At 38.8% G+C, this 19,040-nt stretch overlaps 1 protein-coding gene across 1 annotated transcript; it reads left to right on the top strand.

Annotated features, from left to right (window-relative positions):
- Positions 1–1,022: 1,022 nt before the first annotated feature.
- On the top strand, positions 1,023–18,164 carry LOC309687723 (zinc finger B-box domain-containing protein 1-like). The gene is made up of 6 exons (XM_082502889.1): positions 1,023–1,194; positions 2,877–3,010; positions 3,499–3,612; positions 13,672–13,774; positions 14,448–14,499; positions 15,142–18,164. Exons 2-6 carry the CDS (start codon positions 2,946–2,948, stop codon positions 15,393–15,395), a joined length of 588 nt encoding a protein of 195 aa, XP_082359015.1. The 5' UTR covers positions 1,023–1,194; positions 2,877–2,945; the 3' UTR covers positions 15,396–18,164.
- The last annotated feature ends 876 nt before the right edge of the window (positions 18,165–19,040 follow it).

The raw sequence follows: 19,040 nt of genomic DNA on the forward strand, positions 1-19,040 counted from the left end.
AAACCATAATTGTCCTGTGGTTTGGAAAAGGACGGCATGGTAGGATAAAGACGCAAGGAAAAAAGAAAAAGTAAAGGTGGAGGAATTGCTTGCTGTAGACGAGTCAAATATTTTCTATTGTCCTGGAATACAAATGAGGCTGGATGAATGCCTGGCTGTACTGTTACGGGCAAGAGCATCTCAAAGGCATATAATGATAATGACAATCAATAATACAGTTATTATTTTAAAAAGGCAGACGCATCACATGTAGAATTTCACTTTATTAATACAAGATTTTTCTGTTCTGATGCACAGTTGGTGCTGCTGATCCTTTATAGGCTACACATATATTACCTGTGGTATGTATGCTGTAATATGTACTCTATTTTTAAAGTTGCAAAAGCACTAAAACTCCGTGTTTTTAACCTGGCATTTAACCTTCTTGTTAGTAACATTGTAATGTTAGAACTCCATCAGGTTTGTATTTTACATGTAGCAATGTAATAAGTGGCTACATAGTGACTTATGTTTCTTGCTTACAAATAAGCACTCTTGCGGGGACACAAACTATATTCCTCACTTTGGTCTTACCAAATTCAACCCAGCACATTTATCTTATGGGCTAATGGGAAATTATTTTGCTTCTGATCTCTAATGCTTGTCAACATGAAATATTTAAACATCATCGTCTTTGGATTACTAAAGACAACTCCAAAGTCAGCTAAAAAAAATAAAAAAAAATAACGAGGGTTCAAAGCTCTAATCAGTGCTATAAAATTTTATCTTGATGCTTTAAGGATTTTAATTAGACGGGAATTCCCACTACCCATGATTATCAAAGCAATAGGGGAATTTGCTGCCTTTGAATCCAATGCTTATTCCCGGAACAAACAAAAGCACATACACACGGCCTAATTCATTTTTTTTTAAATATATCAAACGGGGAAAAAGTTAACCAAAACACAAACAAACACGGATATACGGAGCAAAAGCGCCTCCAGGAAACTCACCCGCCGTCAACCTATCGCGAGACAGGCGTAAGTTGCTATAGTAACCTAACAGAAACATTTCGACTACAGAAGAGAAGCGCTCCTGACGAAAACCTGCAATAAATGTCATGTAAATGTGACCTTTTGGCTTAACAACTAAAAAAAAAAGGTTGATAAATTATCAGAAGCAGATTACTCTAAAAAGAACCGCGGAGCGATTTGGGTAAGTTTCATATTCTCAGCAGCCTGTGAAGTTTAAGTTAGCCTGTTCTACAGTTACCGTCACATGCCACATGAGCTTCACGGTTACTGTCTTAATATTAAATAAACCGGTCTCACAGTAGACATTTTGTCTCGTAGGAAAAGCACAGGGGGGATTAAAAACATTAAGAGTTCCATTAATGACCCAGTAAGTTGTTCCGGTGAGCCAGCATGAAAAATACCAGAAGCTAATCTAATTAATGGGATTTAGTACACCTGCGCTTTTGCTGACACTACAAGAGAAAATGTGTGGTGTGAACAAATGCATTACTGTGTGTGCGTGTGTGTGTCATCTTTACTATACGGCTCGGAGGAGACAGGAAATTTAGCTTCATCCAGTCAAATGTCTCTCTCTAGACCAGCTACTCTCTGTTAAACCCTTTGTAAAAACTGTCGCTGTCTAACATGAGCTTACAGGAGCATACGTCATACCCTCGTAATGGTGACTGGATTGTTCCCACCCGCCTGCTGTCAAAATCCTATATGACTTCAACATTTTTTGCGAAGTGTTCAACACCTTTTTATTTATTTTTTATTATTATTATTACTATTATTATTATTGGTATTGAATTTACAGTCAAATCACATTTAACGTTAATTAATTTTGTCTGTCCGTGAACATATGTCATTGGTTTGTGGCAGATGTGGGATTCACTGAATACACTCCATACTCTGGAGGCAAATTGGATCATTGTGCTGGTGTGTCCTCAGTGGGCGTTTGATTTAACTCAGCTTCGTTATAGCTCCTTGCAGTTGCTCCCTTATTTACAAGAGGTCACTGCATGTTTTATCCATTCACATATCCATGCTTTTCCACTTATCCGGCTCAGGATTACAGGAGTAGGGGCTGGACCCTATCCCAGCTGTTAAAGAGTGAGAGGGAGGGTACACCCTAGACAGGTCGCCAGCCTGTCGCAGAACTAACACAGAGAGACAGACAACCATTCACACTCACATACATATTGACGCCTATGGTCAATTTAGAATCACCAGTTAACCTAACCCCACTAACTGCAGCCACAGTGAGGCAACAGTGCTAACCACTGTACATGTTTTATGTGGCAGATCTTTACACCCGATGTCCTTCCTGATGCAACCCTGAAGGGATTTGTGTCTCCTCCTGGCATTGAATCTTTTACAAATTTGCTTCAAGTGAAAAAGCAAAACCCCCCCCCCCCCCCAAAAACCCAAATCCCCAAAAACCATCTGTTCTGGGATAGGTGTGTTTGTGGCTTTTCATCAATGTTCTAATTTTACCCTATGGATATACGATTATGTTTTTAAAATTGCCTGTGAAATGTCAGTGTTTTCGCTAAGAGACTACCCACCTTGAACAAAATGGCTCGTCTAATGTTACTTTTTCTACCTACTGAGTTTCTAGCAGGTGTGGCTGTATTGCTTTTATCAAACCTGCCTTATCGGCTAATTTTCTTAGTCGTCTTTTACTGCCCCCAAACCATTTATCATCCATTTAGATCCGTCAGATGCAATTTAAATATACGTGATTGCTTGTTTTAACTTCCTATGCATCCCTGCTATTTTGCTCATTCCACCGTGGCAGTATTCATTTATGGCTGTGTGTGATTTAACTTGGGCCCTGCATGAGATCCAGTTTTATGCCATTACTGTGGGTTTTTATTGCAGCAGAGACTCTTTGTAAAAAGCACAGCGAAAGACTGGAGAAGAATACCTGAGCCACCAGAAAGAAGAGCCATGAATTTAAATGACTTTGTGGTGCTTCCTAACAACAAGGCCAAATCGGTCAAGCTCAATGCCAGGTAAGATGAGATAAGATCAATGATGTGATTTAAGGCATTCGGTAGAAGCCCATTATTGTTCCTTGGCTCCCATCCTATTTTCATCTGTAACCATTCAAATTCTATCCAGAGAATCGCTATTTCACAAAATGGACTTTCAAGCAAGGTAACTGTTGTGAGGTGGTGCCTGTGTTTCTTGGTAGACTCTATTCTTTTTTTTTTTTTTGCTCTGTTTTTTACTAATATTGCTCAATACTCCTACTCTAGTTTCTCATTTGCCAACCGGTAATTGAATAAATTACTTGAATAAATTAATGCCTGACTTGGTGATGCCCTGATCCAGTAACTAATTGATTGCATGTATTGATTATTCAGAGATCTGCTAGTGGTGAAAATAAATTGAAGTTATTGATGAAAGCCTTGCTCTCCAATCTGACGGAGGAGGCCCTTTGTATGATTGATTGTTGTTAATTGATTGCTTATATGTGGGTGTGTTTGTGTTAACATAGGAACTTGCAAGAATTGCAAATGGAGACCACGACTCTGGCCAGTGAGAGCAGGGAGATAGAGGAGAAACTGCAACGGCTAAAAGACAGCATCAGTAAAGAGAAGGCGGAAAGAGGGTGAGTATTAATGTTACAGTCTGTATCCTAGAAGAGCAGTGATTTGGAGAAATCGAAAAGTGAAAATGCAAGTGAGACGCCAGGGAAAACACAGGAGAGGTCGAGAGAGGGGGACGGAAGATAGTGTAGTGAATAAGCATGAGCTGTAGCACAAAACACAGAAGAGGGGATTTTGTTTTCCTGAATCAAGTTTCAGCTTACTGAAGAGAGACTTCTCCTTATGTTGTCTGTGGAGTATTTTCTTTACTTGACATAGGTTTTTTTCTGGGTGTTTTCAGCTGTTTAGATAAAGGTGAATAAATAACTATGGGAAACCACATGAACAACCTTCATTCATCATCCCATTTAGCAATTTAACACATTATTGTAACAAGTACTACGGCAGCCTGGTTCCATTCACATTTAGTCTTGAAAAGTCCTCTAGCCATATTATTAGGTACAAATATGGCCCACACTATTACGAATGTTGCAGAAGTAGTTGAGACTCGTAAAACTAGATAATGGTTTACAGTTTGGAATTGGAATGGGAATGCCACCCAGTGTGGTTTTCTGCAGCTGTATCCCATCTGCTTCAAGGTCCTATGTGTTATGTGTTCAGAGATGCTGTTCCGCATACTTTAGTTGTAACAAGTGGTTATTTGAGTTCATCCCATCAGATCAAAGCAGTCTAGTCATTCTGCTTGGACCTCTGACATCAACAAGGAATTTTTTCCCAGCGAACTGCTGCCAATTGGATATTTTCTCTTTTTTTGGACAATTCTTTGTAAACCCCGAAAATGGATGTGTGGGAAAATCCCAGTTACTTAAAGCATCTCTTTTCCTCATTCTCATGCTCAGTTTGAACTTCAACAGGTTGTCTTGACCATATCTACATGCTTAAATGATTAGATTGCATTATTTGCATTAACAAGTAGTTCAAAAGGTATACATAAAAAAAGAGGACTGAGTATTTTTCACATGCTATTATTTACTCATATAACTGAAAATATATTTTTTCTTTTCTTTCTAACAAAGTGACCAGTAGTACAACGAAACCTTGAGTAAAACACAGACAAAACATCAATAAAATCTCCTGTCAGCTATGTGGATGTGAAACAGCTATATATCAAAGATGGTGCTAAATTTATTTGGCGAAATAGCTTTCAGTACATAACTTAGGTGTATGTACTGAAAATGTTAGATGAGTTTGAATCTCAGTGACCTTGACCTAAAGCTTTTGGAATTGACACCATAGGTGTATCCACTAGTAGGCTGAGGGGTAGCACTGGTGGATGCCAGTATTTTATTTTTGGGATGGCAACTTTCTTAACTTATATTGGGTAAGATTTACAGAGTCAGGATGAGGGCACAAAGGGAATGCAGAGATTAGATAGTGAAATGGTTGGAGCATATGTGAAAAATGCACCAGTTCAACTCGACTGCATGTCATTCCCCTGCACTTTTTCCCACACTTGCTGTCTATCTCCACTGCCACTATGCAATAAAAGCAAAAGTGTAAAAATGTCAAAATGTCACAAGAAAGCATCCTGAAAAAATGGAAGAGGGAAACTAGAAAAAGGGGAATAAATATAGCAACTTCGTAGACACAGCAGGTGACTAATGGAGAGACATGAGGTAGTGCAAGAGGCAGAGAAGTTGCAGCAGCTGTAAAAGAGCAGGCAACACAGAAAGTAGAGACACTGAGTAATAGAGACAGATAGAGGTAGACACCAAATGAGAGAGTGGGAGGTCTGCGACTTCTCTAACTATAAAGGTCAAGAAAAGGTTGCCATGGAAGGAATAAAGAAGCAGTCAGGGAACTGAAAAAGCCAGTCATAGATGAAGTTAGCTCATGCCCATGCAAAAGGTCAGTGGAGCAACCTTTGCTGGTTCACATTCCCGACATCAGAGAGACGATGCACAAGACATAAGAATGAGCAACAGTAAAATGAAGGAGAAAAAAATACAGTGGGAACATTTTTGATGTTAAAATTAGCTTTGAAAGAGATAAATCACTGGCCATTAGCCCCATTTATATTTTCGCCTTACTTTGATTATAATCAAAGTCCTGATGTTGTCTGTCCTTGATGGATTTATCTTGATGGGATGTTGTTGAACCCATTATTTATGTAATATTTTTAGTTAGGTCTATATTTGTTTCCACCATGTCATTAACTGTCACAACTACTTAGATTAACTGAAAGTGGATATAGAGAGTCACTGGCAGCATATACAACGCTATTTGCACCCCTTCATTTCTTTCTATAAATAAGTTTCTTATATTCTTATTTAATTTTAATTGGACAGGGCAGTGAGAAAGTGGTAACAGTGAAAAAGAACTTTAGTGTCTCTGAAAATCACTCTTTAAAGAGATGGAAGCAGCTGCCTGCTAGTCAGAAATGCTAAGTTATTATCTGTCATGTTAAAAGAAAAAAAAAGAGCTCCAAAATATCAGGTTTATATAGATGATAATTAAATATATTTTGTTTGAGGTTTTTTGTTTATAGGGTTTAATTTTCAGTATTGGTTTACCAAAGTCACAGTCTCTCTTAAAAATGAGATGTAAGTGTACAGTTGTATTCCCATCGAAGGCAACTCAGATCTCGCTAGACACAGGAAATCACAATTTTTGGCTAAAAAGTCTTCCAACAAAGAAAGAGATAAAAGCAGAGTCAACATTGGTCTGGGCTTTTAAGATCGAGAGCCCTGTGAGCTGCTAAAAGGCTTCAGTTTGACTATTTTTGTTTTGCTTCACTTTGTTTTGGTGTGAGATTCTTCTCTAGTGCAACATCCATTGGTTCTGAATGTTGCATAATACCTTTAAACATTTAAAACCTAAATATTCTAGATTTTTTATTTACCAAAAATCCAGCTGAGTTTGGTTATAATGTTATTCATGTGTTCTTGACAACGAGACCTTTTTAGTCACACAAACACCTTTAAATTATATATACTGTACATACCTGGCTCATTATTGTGAGCCATTCCTACTTTTATGAACAGAAAATTAATTTATAGCCTGAAAACAAACACTGGATATTAATGAGATGTTCATTAATACCTCTCAGTTGTGTTACCTATGTATAGTTATGGAGAACCGTGTAATATTATTAGTATATTATACAGCTCAGGGAAAGCCCTAGTGAGAGCAAAATATGGATTTTATGCACTGAATCCTTTAAATAATATCCACTCAAAAACTATACACACACACACACATGTGAAAATACACTTAAAAAGCAGCAGAGCTAATTACACTATCAGTGATTAAGAGTATGGCGAGAGGCACTCATTTCTCATGATGGATTGCTATTGGTTTGATTCATACATCACCACCTGGAAGTGCAACGTGTTTATCGCTTCAGGAAAGGTGTTGCATGGTTTTTTTTTTTTGTTTTTTTTTTTCTTACTGGAAGTCTAGGTCTAATTAAGAAGCTATCAGTATGGGAAGAGGGCCCTCTTGCCCAGGCTTTTCAAATGATAAGCACATAAACACAGTGTTTTCTGTCAGGCTGAAATACTGCAACATTTACCACTCCACCAGCCCTAGGATACAACAAGATGTGCGAGCGTCAGCTTGGGTGTGTTTCTGATACCTGGCCGGCTATAAATAATGTTATTCATGTGTTTCAACACTGTGGATTACAGACTTTTCTCTTTCTTTTATCCCTTTCTTTTTTCTTGTTTTTTTTTGTACTTTCTGGTTTGTGTTCCTTAATCAGACACACAACTGTGCCACAAAAATTCTGTTCAAGCTCTGTGCTTCTGACATATTACAGCATACTCTATAAGTAAGTTCAGAAAGATTTTTGATTTGTGTGTGAGCAAGCTGTAAAAAAGTACATGAAGTAAGAGGTTGTTTATTGTATGGGGAATAGTGTGAAGGTAGGAGAGCAACTGCTTGCCTAACTATAGTGTGAAAATGAATAGTTTATTCTGGGTGTCTTTGTTTAGAGGTATCTCATGATCTCTTTAAAAAACATAATATTCAGACATATTTTCTAATTTTAATTTAGATCGGAAGTAGTTAATTTTCAGAAAGACCACTGATGATTAGCAATTATTTGCAATGTGTTGTCCTTGTGCAGGGGTTCCATTAAGCAGTTTTCTCTGTGCTGACTCCTGTTGTTAGAGTAAAACACCTTTGTTCTGATCACCTTTGGCTTTTGTATACTGGAAACGATGGGAAGCAAGAACTCTGCCACTTAGGATCAGTTAGAAAGTTAATTTTCTTACCATATATTGGTCACAGAACCCAGGTTCCTTGATGCACTGTATAAGGTTGTCATGATACTAGCATTTCAAACTCAATAACGATACCTAAGAAAAGGCATTTTGATACTATGGAGAAAAAAAGTATCAAAAAAAAGTAGTAATAAAATAAAATAAAATAAATATAAATCCTGGCCCATGTAAATGTATTCACCTACAGGTCTGTTTGTTTTCTGTGCTTCTCATGACTTGGCACCATATTTCATTGCTGATCAAACAGAGTTAGTAAGGTAGACTCCCACTGTTTCTGTCCTGTGGCTGGTAGACTTTTCTGAGCTTCAGTCTGGGTTATAAGAGAAACATAACATTTTTTTAATAATAATGGATTGCATTTATATAGTGCTTTTCGGGACCCCTCAAAGCACTTTACAATACATTCAGTCACTCTCACATTCATACACTGGTGAAGGCAAACTACAGTTGTAGCCACAGCTGCCCTGGGGCAGACTGACAGAGGCGAGGCTGCCATATTGCGCCATCGGCCCCTCTGGCCAACACCAGTAGGCGGTAGGTGAAGTGTCTTGCCCAAGGACACAACGACCGAGACTGTCCGAGCCGGGGCTTGAACCGGCAACCTTCCGATTACAAGACGAACACCCAACTCTTGAGCCACGATCACCCCACAAGTATTTTTTAGACACTAATACTTGTGTCTGATAACATGTGCTGCCTAGCTGCCACATTAATGTTACCATTTCATTATTAACCGCTACCTTAATGTTAAATTAAGAGACGGGTAATCTGACTGTCAGGTGCTAATAGTTAAACGGCGAAAGTTAATGCTGTCTGTTAAATATTTCAATAGGAGCTTCACTGACCCCAATGAAATTCCTCCGACACTGTTTGTCAATGTTGTGAACATCACTACTTCAACTACTAGTGAGGGGAGTGGCTGTGTGCCTGCCTGTCTGCAGCACTGCTGTATATATTTGTGTTTCAGATGGAGGAGGCAAAGATGACACTGTTGGTATCAGTAGTAAATAGGTACCTAAGCCGATAGCAAGGTTTTTCATGGTAATTAGTATCTCTAGTGTGTAGTGTAGAGTTTTTTTGTTTTTTTTTTGATGGGTGAAAAAACTATAAGCCGTCTGTTAGTCTGCAGTCTCGACAAGCAGAGGTTTGTAGAAGTTTTTGAAAAGACATTACTGTAGACTAACAGTCATTTAATAAGTGCCTTTATTGAGTACTACAGTGAAACACAGTCATTTCCCGCTCAGTTTTTATGATTGAACGTCACATTAATTTAACTTTATTTCCCTCCTACTTTTTCTCTGAAAGCTGTGTGCAATGATACAGCAGTGGCTTCGATGTGAGACCCAGCTTGACAATTTGAATCAATTAATTAGTGCACCTCTAATGAAAAAGATGAAATGGTTTCTCATTAGTTTGTCTCTCACTGACATAAAGCAGAACGCAGACAAAGATGGGTTTGGCTAATTTGTTTAATTAGTTGTTTTCAGGTATGATGTGAAGGTTACCCGAATTTTCCCAACTTCCTTCCTTACCTGTCTTTCCCCCCCCCCTTTTTTTTCCCACCAAAACATCCAAGTGTATCTTTGACAACACTTTATTATAGATATCAAGCTGTGATTTATTTGTAACTCTGTTTTTCTCTCTCTGTCTGTTAGATCGCAAAGCTCCAGGAGTAGATGAATTGTTCATCTTTGTCTCAGAGTCTTCCTACTCTCTCTCTCTCTTTCTCTTTCTCGCTTGCTCCCTTTTTCTCTCTTGTATGCACCCAGAGAATAGGCGAACAAATTCAGTTTGCTGAGAGGAGGTGTGGTATAATCAGTTTGTGAAGGGTACACAGGCGATAATAAAGCCAGAGCAGCAGCTTGGGGCAAACGTAGTACATCATTCTCTGTTGTGGCCTGCCCGAGCCACAGATTTAATGTAGCTTTGTCTTTAGGCCGTACGGCTCACAGACACAAGCTCTCATCTTATCTAAAAGTATGGTTGAGGTTTCTTTTTTCCGGTTTCCTCCGCTCTCTCTTTGCTCTGCTTCTCGCCCTATCTGCTGCCTATTCCATTATGTTGTCTCTCCGTCTTTTATCTCTTTTCTTTTTTGTTTCATTTGGCTCCCCAGTTTGTGTGATACGTACATGTGCATTGACCTCCTGACCTGATACTACTCATCCCGGGCTGAAATCCATTATTTCTTTCTTTTTCTCTCTCTCTGTTCTCTCATGTCACACAATTACTTTGGCATTGGACTTCAAAGAGAGTTTGCCCCACATGTATGTGTGTGCAAGAGGGGCACATATGTTGTCATTTCTCACTTTGGCTGAGATGGGTCAGATAAAGGTGATAGCTGGGTGTGTTTGAGTATATGTCAGTCTATTTTCCCCAGAATCATCTTAATTAAATTGAACTAACCCTAAATTTTACAGCTTAACCTAACCTTTATGACGTTCTTATCTTCAAACAACTCTGAAGGTATTTAGAAGAGTGAGGACTGGCCAAGCAACAAGCAAGCAAACAAACAATTAATCTGTTAGCTACAAGACTTGAGTTGGGTTGCTTCTGAAACTGTGTTATACTATTATTATTTTGAAGTGTGTTCTTCCAGGTTTAGTTCAGTTTCTCTGTGTGAATTAGATAGCTTTAGCTTTTCTCTCTCTCTCTCTCTCTCTCTCTCTCTCTCTCTCTCTCTCTCTCTCTCTCTCTCTCTCTCTCTCTCTCTCTCTCTCTCTCTCTCTCTCTCACACACACACACACACACACACACACACACACACACACACACACACACACACACACTTGTTTCTCTCAGGTTGATTGTCCTGAAGGGGACACCCTGTCATCCTGCACTGACAGGGGTGTGCCTCAACTGTCTCCCTTAGCGACAGTCCAGTTGCCTAGGTGATGTCTTGAGGATGATTACCTGACGCCTACCCTCAGTGTCAGCACAGCACAGCAACGGCATCAGGGTTGCTGGCAACTCTTGCCATCACACGCACATATATTTTCAGACTCTGACTTCCTGTGCCTTGACAGGCTGCCAGCTCAATCCAAAATAAACTTCTTTCAAAGACAGCCTGACATCACAATAGCATAAATAGCATAAATAATTCAACAACATGAGCATGAATAACTCACATCTAAATGAGGATCCCTCTTTTCTTCACTTTCTCAAACTGACAGGCGTGTCCTGTTAGTGTGTGTATGTAAACTGTATCCACATGCTTATGTGCATCTGTATGAACACACGTGCTCATTTTTAATTTTGTATTTGCAACTGTGTCCATGCTTGTGTGCAAAAACTTGTAACCTTTCATGTTATGTGATCCCAGCATGTGAATTTTGCAACTAAAGGAGACAAGACAATAGATTTTGTTCACAGCACTGTGCATGGCGATGACATATATCGTAAGTTCATAAATGTTCATTTGTCTTACACTGCAGTTCTGAAATAGACATATCTGCCAGAGAATTGTAGGGAAGTCTGAGAGAGCCCTAGAAACACTACCCAACTGCTTTAAGAATGCTGGAACATGTTTAGTTTTACAGCCACTTTAGTATTGATACTAAGGAATATACAGATACCATGACCCTCTACTAAATTTGTGGAGGCAATGTCCCATTTGCTTATAGCAGATGTGCACTTACTTATTGAAAATAAGGGACAGTGCCTTTACACAGGTAATAAATTAAGACTGCTAATTTTTGGTGATAAGCAAGACAAATTCTACCTGTGGATAGACAAATGGCATTTTTTTCCTCAATGATTAAAACTGTGTATTCACTTTGTTTGAACAAAGAAAAACATCCCTGTTTAATTGTATGCACTTCTTCAGCCATTAATAGCTGCTAGCAGTCATAGCAGTGACTTCCTTGCTTTGTTATTTGTATATATGTTTGAACCACAATTTATTAGACTAAGTATTGATAAGAATAGCAAAGTTGCTCAGTTTCACTGTATGTAGCTAAGACACGCACCTGAGAAAAGGAGGAAAGTAGATTATTACACATGATAGAAAAATTACATGTATCTATAAACAGAAAAAATTATATCAATAAGAAACGCAGCCAACCACCAGCCAACCTTGCAAAATTACAACAGCCATAGAATCCTCTCTTATAGACCCAGAAACCTTCATACATACTGTGATTATCTCATCATCGCAGAAAGATGAACAGGCCCCCTGCCTAATCACAGATGAAGTGAAGCATCACAAGGCAATGGGTGGTGAAGACATTCTATTTTGTGGTCTATGGGAATGCACAAACCAGCTGGAGGATGTGCTAACAATCTTAACATCTCCCTGTGCAGGCTCACCCTTATGTCCACAGCTATCATTCAAGAATTCACTGGTGACGTGTCTGAATGATTACTACCCAATAGTACTGACTTCAGCTGTCATGAATTGCCTAAAGCGAGATAAAATCAAGCTCAGCTCCCTCCAGTTTGCATATGAACCTAACTGATCCCTAAAGAATGTAATCTGCACTCTACATCGTTTTGATTTTACCTGGACAGAAGGAAAAAGTATACACTTTGGGGGGAAAAAAGAAAAGAGAATCTACTTGGCTCCATGGGGTGAGAGAGTAGCTTGAGAATCTAACCTGGGGCTGCCATGTTATAGCCATTCACAAAAAAAGATGCAACAATGGCTTTACTTTCCACAACCTCTTCAACCCCCTCCCGTTACACAAGAGGTTTCACATTTTGAGATCCAGAACTTCCAACGCCAGAAACAGCTTTTTCCCGGAAGCTGTGAGCTGCAGCACCCAACAGACACTTTTATAAAAACTCTGTGCACCACACGCACAACTGCCTCATGCCCTCAACCCTTGGTCATGCGCACACACACACTCTCTCTCTCTCTCTCACTCTCACACACACACACACACACACTGAGAGGCACACAAAAATCCAAATGCACAGCTTCCCACAGTGTGACCTGATACACAGTGCCTGCAAGTAGCATCTGGTTAAGCCGCCTTCCCCAGCTTACTAGCGGAAGATGGCTGAAATAAGCTTATACACATAATGTAACATTTATTTATTCATGAATTCATTCATTAAACTTCCTTCTGTGCTGTAATATTGTAGGCAAATATCCTTTTGCATTTGACCAAATCATGCAATATAAAGCCAAGCATGAGGCATGAGCCACTACTTTCTCTTTCTCTCTAAAAATAAAAAAAGATTCTTAAAATATAAAATTTTTAAAATTGAATAAAACTAATCTGCAACTTCAGGTTTTATACCCTTTTCCGTATTTTGCTGACATTTTTTTCTACATTTCTTCTCATCTTAATGCCTGACAATATTATTAAATACTCACGCCCCATGGGGAAACTTCAACAGATTAAAATACATTAGCTTTGAGTGTTGTTACATCCAGCCTGCTGTTCACATCCACCTTGATAAAAATACAGGAATAGCAAGATGTGTCAGTTGTTTCTGTGAAATCGAATCAGGTATAATACAATCTGAGAACGGTGTTCAGACTTCTTTTAAAGTAAATTTGCACATGTAAAGATATCTGTGCATTCATTGTTACTTATTGGTATTTACTCTATGCTGCATGAACAGGTATACCGAATCCCCAAGACACTGCATAAGGGAATTTCTGTTGGATTTTACTTTTCAGCTGCAGACACAGATCTTGTGTAGAACAAATGTCATCAGAGTCTGTCTTTTTGGATATAAAGCATAAACAAGACAAATCAAGGATTCAGGCAGTTTTTTTCTGTCATTTTTGAGAAATCAGTGCTATGTAACTGTTGATGAGATATGCATGGTCAAATTAATAGGATTGTTTGATTTACAAAGAAAAATCGACCTCTCCCTCTGTTAAGACATTCACAAAGGATTAAATGGGCATCTGGAGAATGTGGTTCCATGACAAGCAATTCTCTCTCATATGGCTCCAAGAAAGACAAAGAGAGCAAGCTCCAAAAGGTACCGTCAAGATAAAAAATATATTTATATGTCTTTAATTTTCATTCTAATTTTTCCTATGTGAGTTAGAGTGACAGAATAAAACACATTTAACTCTTAAACATCATGCCACATTTGTTTGCATGCTAATTACAGCTGAAAACTAACATACAGTATAAGCATTATTGTCCAAAAGCTGTTTTTCAGTTTGTGACGTTAGGATTATGAATGTGTCTTGAATCCTGTTTTCATGTGTATTTGGGATGTACGCTAGATCTTTGGGCTGCAATGCAGATGTCTTTAAATCTAAAGCAGAAAAACAGTCTTCTCCAAATTTTAAAGCCACTTTTAATTGTTCAGCTGTAAAAGAGTGTGGTTGTGGAACACGTCTGGGGAAAAAAGAGATGCTAGAGGCAGTAACCATAATCTAGACTGATATTCCTAATACTAATGTGGAAACTTGGTTTCTGGACAAAGACACTGTGTTCAAGTCAGTTCTCAACAGCAGAGTAATGAGGTAACTTATTAATTTATTTGCTCACACATTATAAAATACAGCAATGTAAACACTAACGCTGCATACTACTGTATGAACATACAGTAGTTTATACCTACAAATACACACAAAACTGAACACTGCGTAGGATTGTTGGTAAACTGAGAGCTGATTTGTTTCTCTATGCTGCCTCAACAGCTGTCAGCAGGTAAACTGAAGATCCGAGTGCTGAAGGATGAAGAACTGACAGGTGAGAAGTTTACAGTCACAACTTGAGTTTCAGAAGTAAAATATCTGCACCAGGTAGGCTTGACATGCAGGCGTACTCTTGGCACTATATTGAACTTCCTTCTACCGTCCAATTGGACGTTAATATGCAAGAGCATTCTTCACAGTTAGTTCAGTACGAGGGATACTTGAAAAGGCAGGTACCAAACTCTGGAGTTTTTCCGTTAAACACTGATCTGTCTAACAAATGTTTAGCTTTGGCATACTTATGTTAAACATGATGGAAAGAAAATCATGAGGCGCAATAGTTAAATGTCTCTGCGTCATGTATTAATTATAAACAGCTAAGAAAACGTTTTAAAGGACTGTCTTTGGTGTGCACAATATGTTGTAACAGGCAATATAACCTTTGGTTTTGTTGTTACATTTCACAGCAGTGTGTGAACTAGTTGTACAAGCAGGCTAACTGCTTTAACAACTTTTTGCACCAATAACAGACGCACTTTTGATACTTGTGTAAAACTTTGCTGTACATGCTAAACTGTATCTCTCTGTGTTTTTCTGTTGGTCATGGTCGTCAGTTGCATAATATCCCTTAAATGTCAGGAATATTAAATTAAATACCCTTACCAAGAGTTAATAACAGTGCACTTGCTCTTTTTAGCCCCGCCTCAACCACCACCTCCACTTCCTACCCAGACGGCAAGAAAAAGCAGACTGAGGGGAACAGTATGTGGACAATGTGAAGTCAAGACTGCTGGAATAGTATGCACGCAAAAACTGTCACACCTGAACAAATGCAAACAACACTGTATGGCAAAAGTCACTTTAACTGTCATGGATGCAGGGTTTGTTTGGCTCTGTCACAAAGCAAAAATTGTGTGTTTGAAAGATCAGATTTTACTAATTGCCAAGTGATTTTGCCCTTTCTCATTGGATTCAGGTAAAGGTTTTGTGTGTTAATAAGGCAGGCACACACACACACACACACACACACACACACACACACACACACACACACACACACACACACACACACACACACCAAACACTTACACGTGCAGCACTAGGAGCCAATTCACTTGATCTGTTTTCAAAGTTTAAATGTTGAATGTCATATTTTCAGTCCCCCCCCTTTCATTTTTCTTTGGAGTCCCCTCTTCTCACCCATATATCTTACTGCAGTTATTATATAGATTTGTTTCTCTTCTTCCTGCATCAGCTGTTAGCTCGTCTGTCATTCAGATGCTCATTTTCACCTGCCCACCTCCCTCTTTTGTCATTATGTGTTTACCCATCCTTCTTTCTTCCTCGTGTTTTCTCGTCACTCCTCCTTTTCAGTTTTTCCATCTGCCATATTCTGACCTGTTTCTCTCTTTCTTTCTGCACTCGCTTATTCATGTCTGTCTTTTTCTTTCTTCTGCCTTCCTCTCTCTCGCTGTGCCTCAACTGTCCAATCTGTTGGTCTATCTGTGTGTTTGTGTTTGCACTGATAACAGTTTAGTTGGATCCATTCATCGATACTTGAGACCTCTGAGGGCACCATTGTTTATTCTTTCTCGCTCTTCATCCACTGCTGCTCAGGAGGAGGGATGACGGCCTGAAACTGTATGTGTGAATAAGAGGGAGAAGGAGAGAAATGAAGCCTTACCGTCTGTGTGTGTGTGTGTGTGTGTGTGTGTGTGTGTGTGTGTGTGTGTGTGTGTGTGTGTGTGTGTAATGGACTGAGCTGAGTAATGCATGTTTGATGACCAGTTGCTCCTCCTAAATCCTCAGCTCCCTGTGTAAATCCTATTCTGTGTTTCACTATGAAGCCAGCAGACTTTAGTATTGAATAAGTGATGCTTCTATGAGAACGAGAACAAGAACAATGATGGTAAGAGCGAGGGAGACTTAAAGAGGAATTGAAGGAGAGGCAGGGGTTGAACTGATTGAGCTGACATCTACAATTTTCCCCCCTTTTTGTTGTGGAATAACTTATTTAAGTGCAGCACACACAGTGTGTTAAAATATAATGTGATGTGATTTGCTTGATAGTGCGTTTGATGATGATGATGGCTCTGAACTGTCCAATGAAGGGCCGGATGCCCCCAGTGTCCCATAGTTATGGGCTTAATGGTTGTGCTTATGGTAGTCTGGGCAAGCACATAGGCTAAATGCATCCACAAATACACACAATACCCTCATGCGCACACACATTTTGGATAGCCCTCGTACCCTATAATGATGGCAATAATGGGAAGCGTTACAACTGTCTGTGCCATTCTGTCTGGAACTGCACTTATGCACACAAATGCTCACACACTCACATATGCACTCATAAACGCACAATCACACATCTGTCCTTTTTTCTTTCTTTTAAAAAAAAAAAAAAAAAAAAAAACATGACTCATTGTAATAAAAATGCTGAAATCTCATGTGCAACACACACTGCACACCTAGCCTCATGCTTTATTCCAGAGTCATCCAGGCAAAGAAGAAAAAAAAAAAAGCTACCTCATTTCTCCCTGTGTAGTAGGAAGAGTGCAGTGATATGCTGCTTGCAGTCTGATAGGGATGCCTAGTCCCAGAGGAGTGGTTGTAATTTATCCTCAGGCCTGAGAGGGGAAATGAGGCCCTGCTTTATGGGACCATTAAAGGGCAATGTCGCAGCTGCAGGTTTGCGTGTACACACACTCACACACATACTTCCATGTATGGATAAAAAAAGAAAAAAAAAAAAGAATGAACACACAGCATCACCCATAAAGACATTAATTACAGAAATACATAATATGTATCTAAATAAATTTTTTTTTTACTGGATTAATGTTTGAATCAGCTGGTATAAATTTACACTGTAAGGTTATTCATCCAGAAATCAGCATGGAACTGTGAATCATTGTGTTTGTTGTACTGCTTTATTTATTATAATTATCTATTATTCATCTATGAATAAACAGGTGTAGACATAGCAAATATGCAAGTGAGGAAGAAACAGAAAGCTTCCAAGTCATTAGATCGGGAACTGCATCACACTGTCACAAAATAAATAAATGAAATAGTTAAGTTCCTCCAAGGATAAAAAGAATTGGTAGTGTTTCTTGAAAGAGTGCACTAAACTACACTATTTTAAGTGATGGTGTTGGTAATAAAACCTTGATCTATTGAAAAAGAAACTTGCATGCATAGTGAAGGAAACCAAACACAGGCTAGTTGTTGCTTGACTGTTTGCTTTTTCTCCACCCTAGCCTCCGTGTCTCCATTGCACTTGCCCTTGCTTGTGTGCTCTGTCCAAAGCCTGTTTCCCAAACCTGCTGATGCAATGACTTTTTACCACTAACAAGACCTGATTCTTACAGATAGAAATTATAATGACCTCCCTTAAGAGGCATTCACTCAACCACACTCACAACACACATGTGCCAAGCACAAATGCACCAATGTGCACACAGCTAGCACACACACAAACACACACACGTGCATCTTGCAGCACCACGCCAGTTTATAAGGAAAGGTTGAGGTTACATCTTTAGCAAAAGAGCGCTTTACCTACCAGTGCAACCACTTGCATGAATTAATATATATGCATACAGTACACAGACATGCACAGGCAGTGACCATTGTTTTTTAAACTGAAAGACATAGAAACACACTAAAGGTGGGTGTTTTTATATGCAGACAGACTGATGGCACTTGGTCTATGTGTTGCAGATGTGTGCTGAATGCACTGAAAACTACTGCGTTGGCTGTTTTGCCAGATTTCACCATAAGGGGGCACTGAAGTTCCATAAAATGATTCCCATTCAAGTGAGTGTTGTTTGCATATGTATCAAATCTATTTTCTCTGTGTCCAACTCTCTTTTTTTCTTTGTCTTCCACTTATGCTTTCAGTAATAAATGTTATGATCCTATTCTTCTTCAGCTTTACTCATTTTTGTCTTTTTCGTTTCTTAGATAGCTGATCATTATTATATCTTCATAACTATCTCTCATCTTTTTTGTCATTTCTCTTCTTCAGAACATCATACCAGTTTAGTATACACAAGAACACACACAAACAGTACACAGGGCTGGGCAATTGCACGAATAAAATCATGAATTGACTTTCTAACTGACCCAATGTCACTTGAGTCAATATGTTCAATAAATGAATTTTCTCACACTAGCAGCTAACCTAGACTTATTGCTCTGAAGACTAATTTACTTGTGTTTAACATGAACAAGTCAAAACTTAACTTGCTAACAAACAGCTGACCATTCTTTGTTGCCATGCTTCTGTGTCCATTCTAACTGTGGTAGCTAGCAGCCAACCTGTTTCACTGACGCTGATCCCTCACCAATGAATGACAATGAGGAAAGTAAAACTTAGCTCAAATTTGGAGAAACAGAAACAGAGAGAGCAATCCAGCATGACCGGTTTTGGGTGAGGGGAAAAAAGACAAAGGCTACCTATAGGAGAGCGAAACAAAGTTTAACAATTAATGATTAAATCAGTTATGATGTATAAACACACATAGAATGAAAAGTATTGAGTGAACAAGAAAGTTTTTGTTTATCCTTTAAAGTCTAATCTATAATAAA

This window comes from Aulonocara stuartgranti (genome assembly GCF_965226115.1).
Source record: "Aulonocara stuartgranti genome assembly, chromosome: 14".
NCBI lineage: Eukaryota > Metazoa > Chordata > Actinopteri > Cichliformes > Cichlidae > Aulonocara > Aulonocara stuartgranti.